At 43.2% G+C, this 18,447-nt stretch overlaps 1 protein-coding gene across 1 annotated transcript in view; it reads right to left on the bottom strand.

Annotated features, from left to right (window-relative positions):
• The window catches only part of LOC115472409 (hyaluronidase-like), a 68,680-nt gene that overhangs the window by 11,421 nt on the left and 38,812 nt on the right, over positions 1–18,447 (bottom strand). The window contains exon 2 of the mRNA XM_030206685.1: positions 3,143–4,163. Coding sequence (XP_030062545.1) covers positions 3,143–4,163 — 1,021 coding nt within the window. The remainder of the gene's footprint in view (positions 1–3,142; positions 4,164–18,447) is intronic.

Genomic DNA, 18,447 nt, shown 5'->3' with positions numbered 1-18,447 from the left:
TGATCAACCCATAAAATAATTTTTCTTCATTTTTGTGTATATATACGTTTTTTCTTAACTAATTAATTTTTTTTGAAAAATATTACTTAGCTTAGTTTAGTATAAAGAGTTTAGCAGTAGCGATTTTTCATCCAGCTCAAACCTCTGCCGACATGGCCAGGTTTCGTTAGTACTTCTTCAGGGAAGAGGCTAGCATAATTATCACTGCGTCTCAGAAAAAATGGCTGCCCACTCTCTCTCTTACACTCACTTGCATTTAGACTGCAAGTATTTTTTTTAGCATGTGTTGGACAAGTATGTTATTGGGTTTTTCAAATTTGGTCCAATATCTGTCAGCAGTTTTTTCTTCTTTCTAATTATTGATTTCTCTGATGAAATCTGTCTGGGTCTGCTCCACTGAGATTCTTTTCCTTAGGTCCACTATTTTACTCTCAAAATAGCCCACTAGTGCTTCTGCAGATGGTGGGTTTTTATTTTTGTTGGTCAGTGCGAAGGTATCTAGTAGTCTATTAATCACTCCGTATAGTTTTTTTGTGTTTTTGTAGACTTCACCAATTTGCTTACTATGAGAAACTGACTTAAGATATATTGTTTATATATTTATGAGCATTTGATATACTACTTTTTTAAAGCCAAAAAGGCAAAGCAGTTTACAAAGTAGACTAGATTACTATGAAAACATAGGGCACATGAGAGAAAAAGGGAAAGAAGAAGAGAAGACTCCATTTAGTTTACATAATCAGAGGGAAATGCTAACTTGAACTGCCATATCTTAATCGCTATTTTGAATTCGGGAAGAGATGCCTCAAAACGTAGGTGCATTTGGAGAGAATTCCAGAGTCGAGATCCAAGATAAGAAAAGACATATTCCAGGGTTACATCATGCTGAATTTGGCTCAGAGGGGAAGAACTAGTAAATCAGCCTGGGAAAATCTAAGAGTACATCGGGGCATAGAGTTGAAGAAGTGAGGCGAGATTTTAATTTTAATTTAATTTTTGTTACATTTGTACCCCGCGCTTTCCCACTCATGGCAGGCTCAATGCGGCGGGCCATGGAGGGTTAAGTGACTTTCCCAGAGTCACAAGGAGCTGCCTGTGTCAGGAATCAAACTCAGTTCCTCAGTTCCCCAGGACCAAAGTCCACCACCCTAAGATGTGAAGCAGTCTGGGTAAAGTGAACTAATGTTAACATTTTGAGGGGAAAACATGGCAACATAATGTCACCTAGTCATAGGTGTTGCCACAAAAAGAAGGAGTGCTAGTACCTTCCTTCAAGAATGGCTTTAACCCCACCCCCACCCTTGCTTCATGGCATATTCCCAGTGCTAACATTTCTAATGGGCTCCATCTGCTGGTGCTGTTCCCCATGTGGTGCAAACCTCAAATAAGTGGCTTGAACCCTGCAGTGTTCTAGGAGGATGTATGAAGCACCATGTGGTTCAAGCTGATTTTTGAACTGGCTGGGAGAAGTTAGTTTAGCAGGAAGAGGAACATATTAGTAATGCTAGCATCAGTGACAAACTGGGAGGTGAAAGAGAAACACCTTGGTTCTAATGAGGGTTGAAGGAAGGAAAGGGGAGGGCTGAGAAAGATGCTGTGCCAGAGCTATTGCCATTAAGAGCGGGAGCACTGTGCCACAACCTGTAAAATTTCTATTCATCGTGGAAATGGGGCATCGACTTTTTATTTTGAATGGGTGCTCATTAGCCTAGATCCAGCCCCAACCCATATAATGCAAAGCCATTATTGTGTACTGTACAGAAAATGCCACTGAGGATGCTTATTTAAAACTAGTAAATAAGGCCCGTTTCTGACACAAATGAAACGGGCGCTTGCAAGGTTTTCCTCGGAGTGTGTATGTTTCAGAAAGTGTGTGTGAGAATGAGTGAGAGAGAGAGAGAGTGCGAGTGTCTGTGTGTGTGACAGAGAGAGAGTGAGTCTGGGTGCGAGTGTGTCTGTGAGAGAGAGAGTGTGTGTGTCAGAATGAGAGTATGTGTGTTTGAATGAGAGTGTGTGCGAGTGCGTATGTGAGACACAATGAGTGTAAGAGAGAGAGTTTGTTTCACACATATACACTGTGTGTGAGACAGAGAGAGTGTGAGAGAGTATGTATGCGATACACAAAGTCTCTGTGAGACCAAGAGTGTATGAGAGTGACTCAGTGACACATAGAGAGTGAATGTGATACAGTGTGAGACATAGTGTGAGAGATCCCCTCTCCCCCTGTCAGGTCTCAGGACCCCCTGCCCCTCCCCCCTCCCCGCATGGTTGGCAGCACCGTGCGAGTGTGTGTGTGTGAGAGAGAGATAGTGAGACTGGGTGCGAGTGTGTCTGTGAGAGAGAGAGTGTGTGTGATTGTCCTCTGTCCCGCCCTGCAGCCACCCAGCGATTGTCGTCTCCCCTGGCCCCCCTCCAGCCACCCAGTGATTCTCCTGTCTCCCCTGCCCCCCCTCGAGCCACCCAGCTATTCTCCTCTGTGCGCTGCCCCCCTCGAGCCACCCAGCAATTCTTTTCTGTCCCCTGCTCCCCCTTCAGCCACCCAGCGATTATGCTCTCCCCTGCCCCCCCTTCAGCCATCCAGCGATTCTCCTGTCTCCCCTGTCCCCCTCGAGCCACCCAGCGATTCTCCTCTCTCCGCTGCCCCCCCCCTCAAGCCATCCAGCGATTCTCCTCCTCTGTCCCCTGGTCCCCCTCCCTTCCTTCCTCCCTCCCAGTTCCAGTCGCACTCGCTCAAAGTTTTAGAAATCATCGTTAAAAGGCGTGCAGCCTCGGTCCTTCTCTCTGTGTTAGCTCTGGTCCTGCCCTCATTGCGGAAAGAGGAAATGAGGGCGGGACCAGGGCTGAGGGAGAAGGTCCGAGCCTGCACGCCTGTTGGTGGCAACCTGGGGGGCATGACGAGGGCGGCAGGGGTGGGGCCTCATGTGGTTGGTCAGTGCTGCTGCTGACGTTCCCGGAAGTATGTGACATTCAGTAGCCCAGGAGAGTGCACGAATGCCTCAGCCATGAGCCACGCAGTCAGCTTCAGAACGTTGGAGGTGGGTTTTATTATATAGGATGTAGTTGATTGCAGCAGCAATTTAAAAGGGCATGTTAATAGCTTTCAAATTTCCCCATGCACAGGGAAAAAGGGGTTTCTTCTCACCTGAGTTAAGGGTTTTAAGGAGTAGCTGTAGAAAGGCCGTGAATACACATACACTGGTAAGGAACACACAGAAGAGGGTAGTTCTGCTACTCTCATAGCCTCAATCACCTTGGCCTTCACAAACTTGTTCCCTTGGTTTGAGGACTTAAGTACTTCCTCCATGTAGATGGATGGATACAGGGCTTTGCTCACCTCCCAAAGCCATTGCAGTTGGTTGTTGCGCTGAACCTCAATGTCAGGGCAGTGTCCAGTAAAGTTAGCAAAATTAATCTGGTAATCATAGTTATAACACTCTGGATAAAGGTAATAGCCCCACTGCCCAGCAGGCTGCTGGAACCGGGCATCTTCTATTGTCCTTGACATAAATTTTTGGGCAGCAGTCTCAAATTCCCACTGGGCCTGCTTTACTACTTGGTCTGTTGTCCAGTTAGGATTCTTGTTCCTCACCAGCTTCTGGGACATCGACCGATAAATATTCTTCTTGTTCCAGTTCCGCACCCACTGAGGTCTCCATTCTTCCCAGTCAATCACAGCCAAGCCCATGAAAGACTGTGGCATTGCTTTTTTAATGTCAACAACCATCTGGTCCAAATGACTCTGTAAACTGGAGTTTTGGGGGCAACCTCCATTGATAGCTGTAGAATTCATATAATATGGATAGCGGCCCAGCTGATCATAGTAAAATATGGTGATATTTCCTCCAATAAAGTTCTCCAGTTTATTGTGGACAATGGAAAAAGCATTCAGGCTCAGGGGTACTCCATATGCATTTTGACATCTGGCAGTCGGAGCATTCCAGAACACTACAAAAGGCTGGTTTGGGAGGATGGAGGGAAGGGATGGCTTTAATCCATAGCACCTGTTCATCAAGCCATTCCCCAGAAGCAACACAAATGAAAGAAATAGATGGCATGGTTGCTGATAGCATGTCCTGGAGCTTAATTCATTTACCCTCATTGGCTTCTCTTCATTTCCATTTCTGGTTTCTGATGTTGGGCTTTGGGCATTAGGATCACTCTCTCTAAAACAAAAGTATACAAAAAGTTACTTGATCTGACAGTTTCTTTCATACTGAAATCAGTGGCGATCAAGGCTATTTAAGTGTGTTGAATCAGAATTCATTCAATACCATTGCTCCAAACTGAAAATACAATACAAATAGCAGATCTAGTCAGTTATGTGTGTTTGCACACTTTGTTACTGGACATTAGACAGCAGTACCCAAACTGAATACAGAACCAGTGTTTAGCTGTTATCTACTAATTTGTTCTCATTTCTTTTTAAGAAGATGTACACCTTGACAACAAAAGTAAAGTAGGATGAGAACTTATAATCACCACAATTTCCACAGTAAAACATTTTTTAAAATATGTTCTCCCAGTTTACAAAAAGAAATGGCCCCATATCATAAGCAGAATATACTGGTAATTGGTCCGAAATCATCAAATATACCGTCACTAACTTGAACAAAATAAAAACACTTCAAGACATTGATTCTGTGGAGCAGAGAGTGTCTCTCATGCATTCATACAGTGCTGTGTATGACTGGTAGTGCTTTACAAAGTAGTAACAGTAATCGCTAATTGGTGTGACACACATTTACTCCATATATACAACCAGTCTTCAAGTCTTTTGCTTCTAAGGCATGAAGGAATTCCACAAGCAGAACTGGGAACAGCCTTTTCTGTTCTTGGGGCAGGTTCAGAATTACATATTTTCCCATGTCTTCCCTGGGCTATTCTAAAAATGTCATAGCTGAACGATCTTGTATCAATATGCGAACTAAGAAGATCAAATGTCTTTATGAGTATACTGTCTGAATCTAATTGCTTCCAGGTGTGTAAGCACCATCTCTGTGGGCACACTGGGCACCTAAACATCACTAAAATTGTGTTATTCTTTCACTGGGTTCTAGGAAGGCTAATTTATGTTTGAGTTTAGCATCCTCAGTTGTCTTGAAAAGATGGCTTCTTTGCACAGAGCTGTGGAAGGGCATAATCGATCGCAAACGCCTATCTCCATGGGCGTCTATGTCCGAAAACGGGTACGTGAAGAGGCGGGACAGACCGTATTTTCGAAAAAATGGACGTTTTTGAGCTGGGCATTTGTTTTTCTTAGCGATAATGGAAACTAAAAATGCCCAGCTCAAAAACGTCCTAATCCGAGCCATTTGGTCATGGGAGGGGCCACGATTCGTAGTACACTCGCCCCCTTGACATGCCAGGACACCAACTGGGCACCCTAGAGGTCAGTGTGGTAGACTTCAGACAACGCTCCCACATGCATAGCTCCCTTACCATGGGTGCTGAGCACCCAACCCCCTCCCCCAAAACCCACTACCCACAAATGTACAACACTACCATAGCTCTTAGGGGTGAAGGGGGCACCTACATGTGGGTAAAGTGGGTTTTGGAGGACTCCCATTTACCAGCACAAGTGTTACAGGTAGGGGGGATGGGCCTGGGTCCACCTGGCTGAAGTGCACTGCGGTACCCACTAAAAGTGCTCCAGAGACCTGCATACACGCAGGCCTCTAGGACTTGTTGCTGCTATATAACATTGGCACACCAGTTGACACCTGAAGACTAATCTCTCCGAAAAAGTCCTTTATTGGAATAAGCACGCTTACTCACAGTTAACTGCAGATCAGAGGTTGTGCCCCACTGGCAACGAGTCGCCCTGGTACTGAGATTAGCAGTAGGTCAGAGCTGGCAGAATGGTGTACAATGCCCTCTTTCAGCCACATTCAAGGTAAGAACTAAGTTCTGTAACGTGGCTAACACGTGAAAGGGATCTAAAACTGGCTTACAAAAATGGCCACTACTTCATGGACTACCGGAAACAAAACAGGGCACACTCTGACCCAGTAAGCAGAGGGAAAAGCACCATGGGAGTAGAGCCTACCAACTACCAACATCGTGAGCATTTGCCACAAGCTACTGGAATCATGGAGCCCAATACCCTACACCCACCATAATGCATTGCTGATGTGACTCTGCAGTGCGCATAACAGAAAAGGTGTCACACTCACCCGAGAGCCACATCAGAACCAGGGAAAGGCTGTCAGAGGATAGAACACATTCTGCTGTCATGGAGGTGGGTACGGCATTTGAGGCTGGCATACAGGCTGGAAAAAAAGTTTTTAAAGTGGGGTTTTTTTTGGTGGGAGGGGGTTAGTGACCACTGGGGGAGTCCGGGGAGGTCATCCCCGATTCCCTTCAGTGGTCATCTGGTCAGTTGGAGCACTTTTTTGGGACTTGTTCGTGAAAAAAAAGGGTCCACAAAAAGTGACCCAAAATCGCGGTAAAACACCTTTTTTTTCGATTATCAGCTAAAGACGCCCATCTCTCCTCGGCCGATAACCATGCCCCAGTTCCGCCTTCACCACGCCTCCGACACCCCCCCCCCATCAACTTTACCCGTTTCCATGACGTATTGCAGTTGGAAACGCCCAAAATCAGCTTTCGATTATACCGATTTGGGCGCCCACGGGAGAAAGACGTCCATCTCCCGATTTGGGTCGCAATATAGGCGTTTTTCTCTTTCGATTATAAACAGGACAGTATGCCAAAGTACATACATACATCACATGTTCTGAAGAACAATGAATGTGTATGTTGTTGGGGATAGTTCTGACAGCCTGTTGTGTATATAAAGAGATATTGGTGCCTCATGTTGCCTTTATAAGCTAGGTGCCCTATTATGAAATTATCCCTAATAGAATTCAATGAACCCAACTTTTGTCTTGAATTAAAATAGAGCTTTCCAAACTGCAAGTCAGGACCCAAACTGGGTCACAAAACTCAAATTTGGGGTCACAACTTGAGTAGGCTCTCCATAGATGTATCGCTATTCTGCACATCCTGCAGGGAGGGCACACAATTTTACTTGGCTGCTATTATGGCATCATGGCTACAAAAACATTGAGAAGCACTGAATTAAATATTTTAACAGATACTTATTAAAGTTTTGAAACCATCAGTCTGTCAATTCTGGCAGAAGAGTGCAAATTTATGACATTTTATACTGCTATTAGATGTACACAGCACTGTACAATTCAGTAAGCATTCTGGTATGTCTCTGCGCAAAACAGCTTAGTGTATACCTGAGGCCATGGGAGAGGTATTTGTGCAGGGTTATGAAAGATTCAGCAGGAGAATTGGAATTTGAATCTGGTCTCTCTGGTTCATAGCTCATTGCTCTAACCTTGTGGCTATGTCTCAATTCCTGTAACAAGGCTCATACTGTAACAGAAACATTGTTAAATCTGGTCTGTTGAGGATCACAGAAAATTATCCAGACCTTGCCATACCTTTAAAAGGTGTGATAATTGGCTGATGCTAAATATGTGTCCATCATGCAAAAAAGAGACAAATTCACTATGTACCTGATAATTGCAATTATCAAATTTATTGGCATCCTTATGCACTGCAAATACCATCAGCAGGCAGGAAGAAGAGGAAAATACTCTGAAGGATGCCCTTTCCAATTCAGCTGATTTACATCTGATTTCAAACAGTTTCTCAGTCAGTCTTTTCCACCACCCTTACTTTTTCACTGAGCAGAGAATGAAAAAGGTTAAGGGTTTAAGACATTAGTCTTCATTAATTTTTAAAGTGAGGGCATAGGAGACAATTTTTAAAAGAATTGGAAGTGCTAAACCCAATGGAAATGACCCCTCCCTAGACATTATCAATGAGTTTGCTCAATATTGGGGGTGCTCAAGCACCCACAGAGCTGGCAATTATGAATGAGAGCTATTTTGAATCTAAGGGGGCCAAAGGACAGTCAATACATTGCCAAACCGGCTTATGCCAATGAATTCATATCCCCAACAATGTCTATTGGTCTGTCACTCTCAATCCCTCCCTCTTGGTCTATGCTGCCAATCTCTCTTTCTCTCTCTTTCTCTCTCTCTCTCTCTCTCTCAGTGTAAAACCATCCCCAACAACACCAATGTCCCTTTCTCTGGTGCCTCCCCCCCCCCCCCACACACACATTTCTTCTGTAAACTGGAATTGTGCATGCTGTAAACAGCAACACACTCCCTTAAACTGTAGTTGCCTTGGATTCTCCAAGTGTCTTAGAGTCTGCGTAATGTATAGCAGTGGCGTAGCCAGACAACAGATTTTGGGTGGGCCTAGGCAAGAAGTGGGTGGGCACCAAGTGTTCTCTCCCCCCCCCCCCCCCCCAAAAAATATATCTCAGCTGGTAGGAAAATGCTTCTTTCCACCATGGCAGTCTACAGCAGGCATGCGCTGAAAACTGAGCATGCGCACGTGCCGGTATCATGGAGAGTAGCGTTTTCATTACCATCAGAGGGAAGTCTTCAGCTGGCGGAGCTTGAGATCCCCACCAGCTACCGCTAAATGTGTGCTACTGTTGGGTGGGCCTGAGCTCTAAGTGGGTTGGCCCCGGCCCACCTGTGGCTACGCCACTGATGTACAGCCCACGTAATGCACAAATACTGAATCTACTGCACCTGCATCACTGGATATTGCAGAGCCATCCTGAGCTGACCCTAGAAGGAGAAGGAGGCAGGATTTTACTGGGAAGCACAGAGGCAGTAAATAAAAGAAATGCCTCTACCCTGTTGATACAGGCTTTCCTTTTCCTGCTGGCACAAGAAAGGAAAACGAATTATGATGGGAGCGGCACTAGGTGTCCTTAGGGTCTGCCAATGGCTTCTGAGCCTTGTACTGAAGAACACATAAGGAATAGGTATAGAAAGGCTGTGAACACATCACTGAGTACGAATGTAGGGACCTTTTGATACTGATATACAAAAATGTTCCAGTAGAGAGGATGTATAATTTTGGTGGCCTGCCAGTAGGAGGTAGTGCAGAGCACTGTACATGAATTCCAAAGCTAAGTTTCCCCTAAGAGTTGTCTAGGGTTTCCCTGAGGGAGGATATAGTGGGAGCTCCTTTCTGTGAGAAGGTGTGGCTCAGTGCTTCCCAAACTTGTTCTGAAAATCTCAAGGTCAATTAAGTTTTTAGGATAATCATAATAAATATGCATGAAATGTCTGCATAGAGCAGATCCCCAGTATATACACATTTATTTCATTCATGTTTATTGGGGGTAATCCAGAAAACAGACTGGCTGTGGGGTCACCAGAACAGGTCTAGGAAGCCTCACTGCAGCTGCTCCAGTGGAGAATGTAACTTGCAGCTCCAGTTCCTCTTAGAGAAAGGGAGATGACCTCTCCAAGGGAAGGTCTGTAAATCCTGAATATGTCCATGAGGATAGCTTAGACTTAAGAAACAGGGATGATACTTCCAGAAAGAGTGGAAAAAATGAGGAAGAGAACAGGGGCTCATTTTAGTCAAGGAAAGTTAAACAAACTTACTTATGGGCTAAAAATGCTTGTATAAATTTCTAAGCAGTTTCCAATAATCATCATATCCATAAAATCGCCCAACAAGACAGCACAAATAAATCTAAAATAGTGAGTTTGCTATAAGGGAAGGGGGAAAAAATTTTATATTTGGACAATAGCTCAAGCCATTCCTGCAATGCCTCCTAGCCAATCTGGCTTTGAAGATATCCACAATAAATAAGTAGATAAGTAATGCCACACTGGGAAAAGACCAAGGGTCCATCGAGCCCAGCATCCTGTCCACAACAGTGGCCAATCCAGGCCAAGGGTACCTGGCGAGCTTCCCAAACGTACAAACATTCTATACATGTTATTCCTGGATTTGCATGCAGGGAGGCAGCACATACAAATATCATACATATTTTCAGTGTGGATATCCTGAAAGCCAGGCTGGCTGAAGGGTACTGCAGAAATGGCTTGAGAAAGTTGCCTCCTACTTTGCATGCAAAACAATCCTTTCCAAAGTTGAAGGTTTCATTAAAAACCCTCTTTTTCCAAAAAGTATTTGGAGTTCAGTTCTCAAGCTGAATGTCTGATTGACTCATGAGACTTTATTTAGGGATATGATTGCTCTTGTATATCTGAACTTTTCTATCAGAAGAGGTGTTCCTTTTTATGATTTGTTTAAATTCTATTACATACTACTTAGACCTGCTAGACGGTTATAGCGGTGTATCAAATACACCATAAAACATATATTCATTTTTAATAAAGTAGCTTTCAGATAGATCTGATCTGTTCAACTTTAATTTATGCCATGAAGGAGGAAGAACCAGTTGGACCGCTAGATGACCGAGGGGTAAAAGGGGCACTCAGGAAAGTGAGTCATAGCAGAGAGATTAAATGAATTCTTTGCTTTGGTCTTTACTGAGGAAGATTTGGGAGAGATACCGGTGCTAGAAATGGTATTCAAAGCTGATGAGTCAGGGAAATTGAATGAAATCTCTATAAACCTGGAAGATGTAATGGTGAAATTTGACAAATTGAAAAGTAGCAAATCGTCTAGACCAGATGGCATCTATCCCAGAGTACTAATAGAATTGAAAAATGAACTTGCAGAACTATGATTAGTAATATGTAATTTATCTTTAAAATCAAGCATGGTACCGGAAGATTGGAGGGTGGCCAATGTAATTCTGATTTTTAAAAAAGGTTCCAGAGGTGATCCGGGAAATTATAGACCAGTGACCCTGACATTGGTAGAGACTATTATAAAGAAAAAAGTTACAGAGCATATTCAAAAGCATGGATTGAGACAAAGCCAACATGGATTTAGTGAAGGGAAATCTTGCCTCACCAATTTACTACATTTCTTTGAAGATTTGAACAAACATGAAGGTGAGCTGGTTGATATTATGTATCTGGATTTTCAAAAGGCATTTGACAAAGTACCTCATGAAAGACTCTAGAAGAAATTGGAGAGTCATGGAATAGGAGGTAGTGTTCAATTGTGGATTAAAAACTGGTTAAAAGATAGAAAACAGAGAGTAGGGTTAAATGGTCAGTATTCTCAATGGAGAAAGGTAGATAGTGGGGTTCCTCAGGGGTCCTGTTCTGGGACTGCTGCTTTTTAACATATTTATAAATGATCTAGAGATGGGAGTAACTAGCGAGGTAATTAAATTTGCTGATGACACAAAGTTATTCAAAGTTGTTAAATCGCAAGAGGATAGTAAAAAATTACAAGAGGATCTTACGAGACTGGGAAACTGGGCATCTAAATGGAAGATGACGTTTAATGTGAGCAAGTGCAAAGTGATGCATGTGGGAAAGAAGTCACCGACCAGGAAAGGGATCTAGGTGTCATTGTTGATGATGCATTGAAATCCTCTGCTCAGTGTGCGGCGGCAGCTAACAAATCAAATAGAATGTTAGGTATTATTAGGAAAGGAATGGAAAACAAAAATGAGGACATTATAATGCCTTTGTATCGCTCCATGCTACGACCACACCTCGAATACTGTGTGCAATTCTGGTCACTGCACCTCAAAAAAGATAGAGTGGAATTAGAAAAGGTGCAGAGAAGGGTGACAAAAATGATAAAGGGGATGGGACGACTTCCCTATAAGGAAAGGCTAAAGAGGTTAGGACTTTGCACCTTGGAAAGGAGATGGCTGAGGGAGGATATGATTGAGGTCTATAAAATCTTGAGTGGTGAGGAGCGGGTAGCTGTGAATCGATTTTTCACTCATTCAAAAAGTACAAATACCAGGGAACACTTAGTGAAATTATATGGCAATACTTTTAAAACATATAGGAGGAAATATTTTTTCACTCAATGAATAGTTGAGCTCTGGAACTTGTTGCTGGAGGATGTGGTAACAGCGGTTCCTGGAGGAAAAGTCCATAGTCTGCTATTGAGACAGACATGGGGTAGCCACTGCATGCCCTGGGATTGGTAGTATGGAATCGTGCTACTAATTGGGTTTCTGCTAGGTAGTTTTGACCTGGATTGGCCAATGCTAGGCTTGATGGACCTTTGGCCTGTCCCAGTATGGCAAAAAAAAAAAAAAAGAGGAAGAGAGATGAGTGATGCAAGTTTGTAATGTCAGTAATGTCTCCTAAAGTACCCTGTTGTAAGAATTGTGATGGAAATAAAAGCAGCATGTTTTAGTTATTGTCAGAGAAAGAAAGGATTTGCTAGATGAAGCTATTTCTCTTGAATATCATGGCAGTGGTGTTAGTCCATTTATTTCCTTAAAGGTTCAAGTTTGTTCTTTATGTGATTTGAAAATTAAAGAAGTGTAGAAGCCAGTTTCTTTTGGGGTTGATATCAGAGGTTGCAGAACACTCAAAAGATAACTAGATAATATCTGAGTAAAAACTGACCTGAGAAATTCAGCTGCCCCTTACCGGCTAAAGGTATGGCTGAAGATCTAGCTAACATTTGACCATATAAAATTTGAAAGGCAAGATTTAGGATCTCTGTGTGAATGCTTCTAGGTAGACAAAAGTTATCTGAATATGCAGGGGTGTGCTGGTAAATTTTTAACAACAGGCTCTTCCTCCGGACATAGCCAGCTCTGCAGTTGGAAGGGCCAGGGGTGGCTGGGGTGGGGGGGGGGGGGGGGGGAGCAACACTTGCCTCTCTCTCCCCTCTCCCTTCGTGCGGGCACGCTAGGCATACCTTTGCTGGCAGCTCCCAACGTCTTGCTCTGAGCAGCATGTTGGAACTTCTCTCACATGCTCGAGAGGTCTCCGCCTGCTGCCCAGAGCTGGAAACAAGGAGCGGGGAGCAGCAGTAGTCTATTTACTTGGCTGGCAGGGCTCAGCATCCCCACCAGCAAAGTAAAAGAGAATTCAGCAGGGGGCCCAAGCCCACATTTTGGAAGCCAGTTGTTAAAGTAGCCATGGAGGGCCTTACTTTAACAACCGGCTCCCAAAATTCTTAAAAACTTAACAACCGGCTCTTGCGAGCCTGTGAGAGCCTGCTCCAGCACACCACTGTGAATATGTACAACAAACTTACCATTAACTGACTAAATTTAAATACACCATCCTGGGCATGACTTCACCTACCCCTCTTGTCTTACTAGATATATGCACACAAATTTTTGGTGGACATCAGAGGAATTTTTTAATCAGTTAGATTTATAGGTTCAGAGTGAATTTTTAATTGGTACATCTTTTGTATATGTACCTCTTTGGACAAAATTTTCCTTGCCATCTTTATAAAACAAAGAGACACTTGGGGAGCTCCACATTTGTTGTCCAGTGGTGTAATCTAGAAATAAAGGAACATTTGTAAAGATGTTCTCAGTTCACTGCAGGGTCTTGGAAGAAATGTACTGTGGTTCTTCTCACAGGGGGAATGTGTAATCGTATTTTATGTCTGACTAATGAGCAGTTTGAGGTCAGCCTTGCTAACCTTTGACCTCAAACTGCTTCTCCTGCTTTGAAGATTTCATCACTGTATCCACTAATATCTAATTAGGAGTATTTCTGGTTTTGTTTCCACCAATTATTTTGGATCATATTCCAAGTTTATCTAATATTCCGTTAGACACTCTTCCAAATGAGAACACAGACAGGAATGAAAGGACATATTGGGTACCCTCCGTGATAATAGATCAATTTATTGGCTCTATCAGCAGCTGTTTAATTGCTTAGTCTGTTTGCTGTTTTCAGTCATTTAGCTTCATAAGCACATTAAATGGAATATAGAATGTAGAATATTGTTACTATAATGATCAATCTTTGTTGTAAGCCACATTGAATGCAAGACATCCTGGGATAAGGTGGGATATAAAGGTCATAAATAAATAAATAAATAGAAAACCAGTAAATAATGAATTTATAGAATTCTTATAGGCTAATATGACATTGATTTAGAAATGGGTTGAAAAAACCTGCAATCACACATGAATTTTGTAAACCTCATCCGAGAATCTGGGGTTTCTTAAGACCTTTCTATGCAATATTGTGATAATTTACAAAATTATGGATGAAAAATATCAAAATCCCCAATCAAGCCAGCCACCCCAGTGGGTCAAGTCTTCTGCTCCCACAGCTGCCTGAGGATACTGTGGGAGCAGCATTTACAGCACCTGGCGGGGAAAGAGTTCCAGATATTGCTCAATAGTGACACCATGGGGCCAGGTTTGGAACCTACAATCGCAATATTGCGGAAGAAACCCTGGTATGTGACCCTCAGGTAATGATCACCACTGCAGTGCTGAAGGTAGGTAAGTTGGGAGGGGATATTTCAAATTTCATTTCTATTTAATATATCACAAACTACAGAGTAGCTAAGCAGTTTACAAAATAAATTAAAATCAAATTAAAAGGTTAAAGGAGGTAGATCACAAAAGGATTCTAGGTTACTATTAATATCGTATAAGGAACTGAGAAGGAGAGAGAGAGTCCATTAATACTAAGAAACAATAAGGAAGGGAGGGAGTTAAAACAACATAAAACATATGGCAAAAAGGAGGCAAGGTTGCACTTGGACCATGGTGAAGCAACTATTATATTCCTATAGTATTAGTCATGACATTGGAGAGGATGAAGGAAAAGGTTTTGAGAAGAAAATAAGCCTTAAGCTGAATCTCAAAATTCTTAAGTAACAGCTCTAAGTGCAAATCTAGTGGAAGGGAGTTACATATGGTGGTGCTGCTACCCTCAAACTGGACGATTGAATAAAATCAGATGGTACTTGAAGATGACAGGGAAAAAACTAGTAAATGTTGCTGAGAGGAGCAGAGAAGATGACCTGGGACATATGGAAATCAAGAAACCATGCAAAAAAAAAAAGATGGTAAACCCAAAAGAATAATTTGATGAATAAGGGATGCCATTTTGAATGGTACATGGTAGAAAATTGGAATGCTATGTTGCTTTATCAACAATGGAGAAACAATATCGTATTTCTTCAATCCATAAATAAGTTTAACAGCTGTGTTTTGAATAAGCTGGAGTCACCTAAATTGGTATTGTATGAGGCCTAGCAATATAGAATTGCAATAACCAATATGAGACATCACTAACGAAAGGACCAATAAATCTGAGTGACTGGGTATCAAAACGAGAACACACTGCTCACAATTGTCACTTGGAGGGGCATAATTGAACGAAAACGCCTATCTCCATGGGTGTTTATCTCCAAGAACGGGTCCGTGAAGGGGCGGACCGAACCGTATTTTGGGAAAAAATAGACGCCCATGTTTTATTCAACAATGTGTGAGCTGGGCGTTTTTGTTTTTCAGCGATAATGGAAAATGAAAGCGCCAAGCTCAAAAACGAATAAATCCAAGGCATTTGTTCGTGGGAGGGGCCAGGATTCGTAGTGCACTGGTCCCCCTCACATGCCAGGACATCAACCGGGCACCCTAGGGGGCACTTTTACAAAACCAAAAAAAAAAGGTAAAAGAGCTCCCAGGTGCATAGCACCCTTCCCTTGTGTGTTGAGCCCCCCAAATCCCCCTCAAAACCCACTGCCCACAAGTCTACACCATTACTATAGCCCTAAGGTGTGAAGGGGGGCACCTACATGTGGGTACAGTGGGTTTGGGGGGGTTGGACGACTAATAAGCATTAAGCAGCACAATTGTAACAGGTAAGGGGGATGGGCCTGGGTCCACCTGCCTGAAGTCCACTGCACCCCCTAACAACTCCTCCAGTGACCTGCATACTGCTGTCAGGGAGCTGGGTATGACATTTGAGGGTGAAAATAAAAAGTTGAGAAACTTCATTTTTTTGTGGTGGGAGGGGGTTAGTGACCACTGGGGGAGTCAGGGGAGGTCATCCCCCATTCCCTCCAGTGGTCATCTGGTCATTTAGGGCACTTTTTGGGGCCTTATTCGTGAAAAAACAGGGTCCAGGAAAAGTGTCCTAAATTCTAGCTAAAAACGCATACTTTTTTCCCATTATCGGTGAAATGCGCCCATCTCTGTTCGGCAGATAACCATGCCCCAGTTCCGCCTTCGCCACACCTCTGACACGCCCCCATCAACTTTGTCCGCATCCGCGACGGATTGCAGTTGAAACATCCAAAAATCGGCTTTCGATTATACCGCTTTATTTGTTTTTGTGAGATAAACGTCCATCTCCCGATTTAGGTCGGAACTTGGGCGTTTTTCTCGTTCGATTATAAGCAGGATAGTGTAACAAGATTTACAGACAACCATATAAGTGCGATCAGAAAAGGAAAGTTGAGTGTCAAGATAACACCAAGAGTTTGGACAAATTTAGTTAATGGAATGTCTGTGACACATATTTGGTAAACACGGCAGCACTGAAGAAATGCAGTGAGAAAAAAGTGTGGCCATGCATTTGTGAATGAAGGCTCAATGAACTGGCTCCCAGCCCTGGCTCTGGTTTGAACTGAAAGCCTAAATGAGCAGTAGAAACTGCTATACCCCTCCCTTCCCCCCCTTAAAAAAAATCCAAATCAAGGAAATAGGACAGAAGGTGGTATGCTGTAAGGCCAGTATTCAAGTCATACTCCATCTTGAGTAAAGAAATGTGGTAGCTGTGTTAGTCCACTTTCAAAGGTAATAAATAGAAATAATACAAAACCGAGAAAAACAGAGAAAACAAGTCATACTCCAAAATGTATGTGAAAGGTGGAATGACTCCTAGAAAAAAAAAACTTCATTAAACAGTTCAATTACTTTCCTAAAATGCAATATGCCTCCCTTTTCAGAAAAGCAAATGAAACTAGACTGGAAAATACAACCGCGCAAGCATTGAACTATCCAGAAATTCTTTGAGTGATGGTTATGGGAGGAAGAGACAACACATTCAGAGGCGTTCCTCCATCTAATCACATTATGACAAACTTTAATGTATCCAAAATGACTTTCACAGATGTAACCCAGAACAAGGCAAGTTCCCACTGGAGTGAACAATAGCACAGTATCCATGGTAACCCCCCCCCCCCCCCCACACACACACACACCTCGCTCCCAAATCCCAAATTCAGGGAGGAAAGAGAGACAGCTTCAATCTATCAGACCGAACTAACCACATCCAGGTCTAACTCTGTGACGTCTCGTCTTCCAGTATACGTCCCCATTTCTAGCAACTCATACAAAAGGCTGTCTATCTAAACACCCCCATTTTCAATCCAGAATCGCTTCAAAAGACCAACAAAAAATAGCCGAGAACAGATTATGCCTTTAAACAGTAAGAAAATGTTTACAACCACAAGCATTCAGGGTTGCTATGGCAAAATTCCTTCTTTGGGCAATGACAGTTTTGGGTGGGGCAAGGTCATGCACTTGGGTTGCAAAAATCCGAGGGAACGATACAGCATAGGGGGTGAAGTGCTTCAGTGTGCAAAGGAAGAGCGGGACTTGGTGGTGATTGTGTCTGATGACCTTAAAGCTTTCAAACAGGTAGAAAAAGCGACGGCCAAAGCCAGAAGGATGCTTGGGTGCATAAAGAGAGGCATTACCAGGGCTTTTTATGAGGGGGTACTTGGGGGTACTGAGTACCGGCACCTTTTCCATTGTCTGCTAAAATTGATCCATGGTCCCCAAGTTTTAATGAAAAAGTTCAGGCTCTACACAGGAATTCTTCCTTGTCATAGATTGTGTGAGTGGTTGCAGGGGGGCTGGCTTTTGTGGGATGGGTCCCTCAGTGATCACCCCACCCCTGAAGGGTGGCCTGGCATTTGAGTACCAGCACCTTTTTTGCTAGAAAAAATGCACTGGGCATTACCCTCAGGAAAAAGGAGGTGATAGTGCCGTTGTATAAGTCTCTGGTGAGGCCTCATTTGGAGTACTGCGTGCAGTTCTGGAGACCACACCTACAGAAAGATATAAACAGGATGGAGTCGGTCCAGAGGGTGGCTACGAAACTAGTTAACGGCCTTGAATGCAAATGTTATAGGGACAGGCTTATGGACCTCAACATGTATACGCTGGAAGAGAGGAGGGAGAGAGGAGACAGAAACGTTTAAATATCTCAAGGGCATATATATACAGAAAGAGAGCCTTTTTCAAATGAAGGAGAGCTCTGGAATGAGAGGGCATATGACAAAGTTAAGAGGGAATATGCTTAGGAGTAACCTAAGGAAGTATTATTTCACAGAAAGGGTGGTGGAAGCGTGGAATGGCCTCCCGGTGGAGGTGGTGGAGTCTAGGACTGTTCCAGAATGTAAAAAGGCATGAGATAAGCATGTGGGATCGCTTAGGAACAGGTAGAATTGGGGGTTACTGAGGATGGGCAGACTGGATGGGTCATTTGGCCTTTATCTGCCGGCATGTTTCTATGTTTCTATAAGGAACTTATCCCTCTGAGAAAAAAAATTATAGTCTGCAATGAAGCATATTTCTCTTTCAATGGGAACTTATTTAAGCATACGTGTACATTGATGGTTTAATTTGGAGGAAGGTAGTTCCAGCTGGTTAAGGGGAAGGGCTACAAACATTCTCCCTCCCCTCTTTCATTGGCATGGAGTACAATGTGTAGACTCCCT

Source organism: Microcaecilia unicolor, chromosome 6 (assembly GCF_901765095.1).
Source record: "Microcaecilia unicolor chromosome 6, aMicUni1.1, whole genome shotgun sequence".
NCBI classification, from domain to species: Eukaryota; Metazoa; Chordata; class Amphibia; order Gymnophiona; family Siphonopidae; genus Microcaecilia; species Microcaecilia unicolor.
The sequence above is the reverse complement of the archived record's forward strand: the minus strand, read 5'-3'. Positions and strand labels throughout refer to the sequence as shown.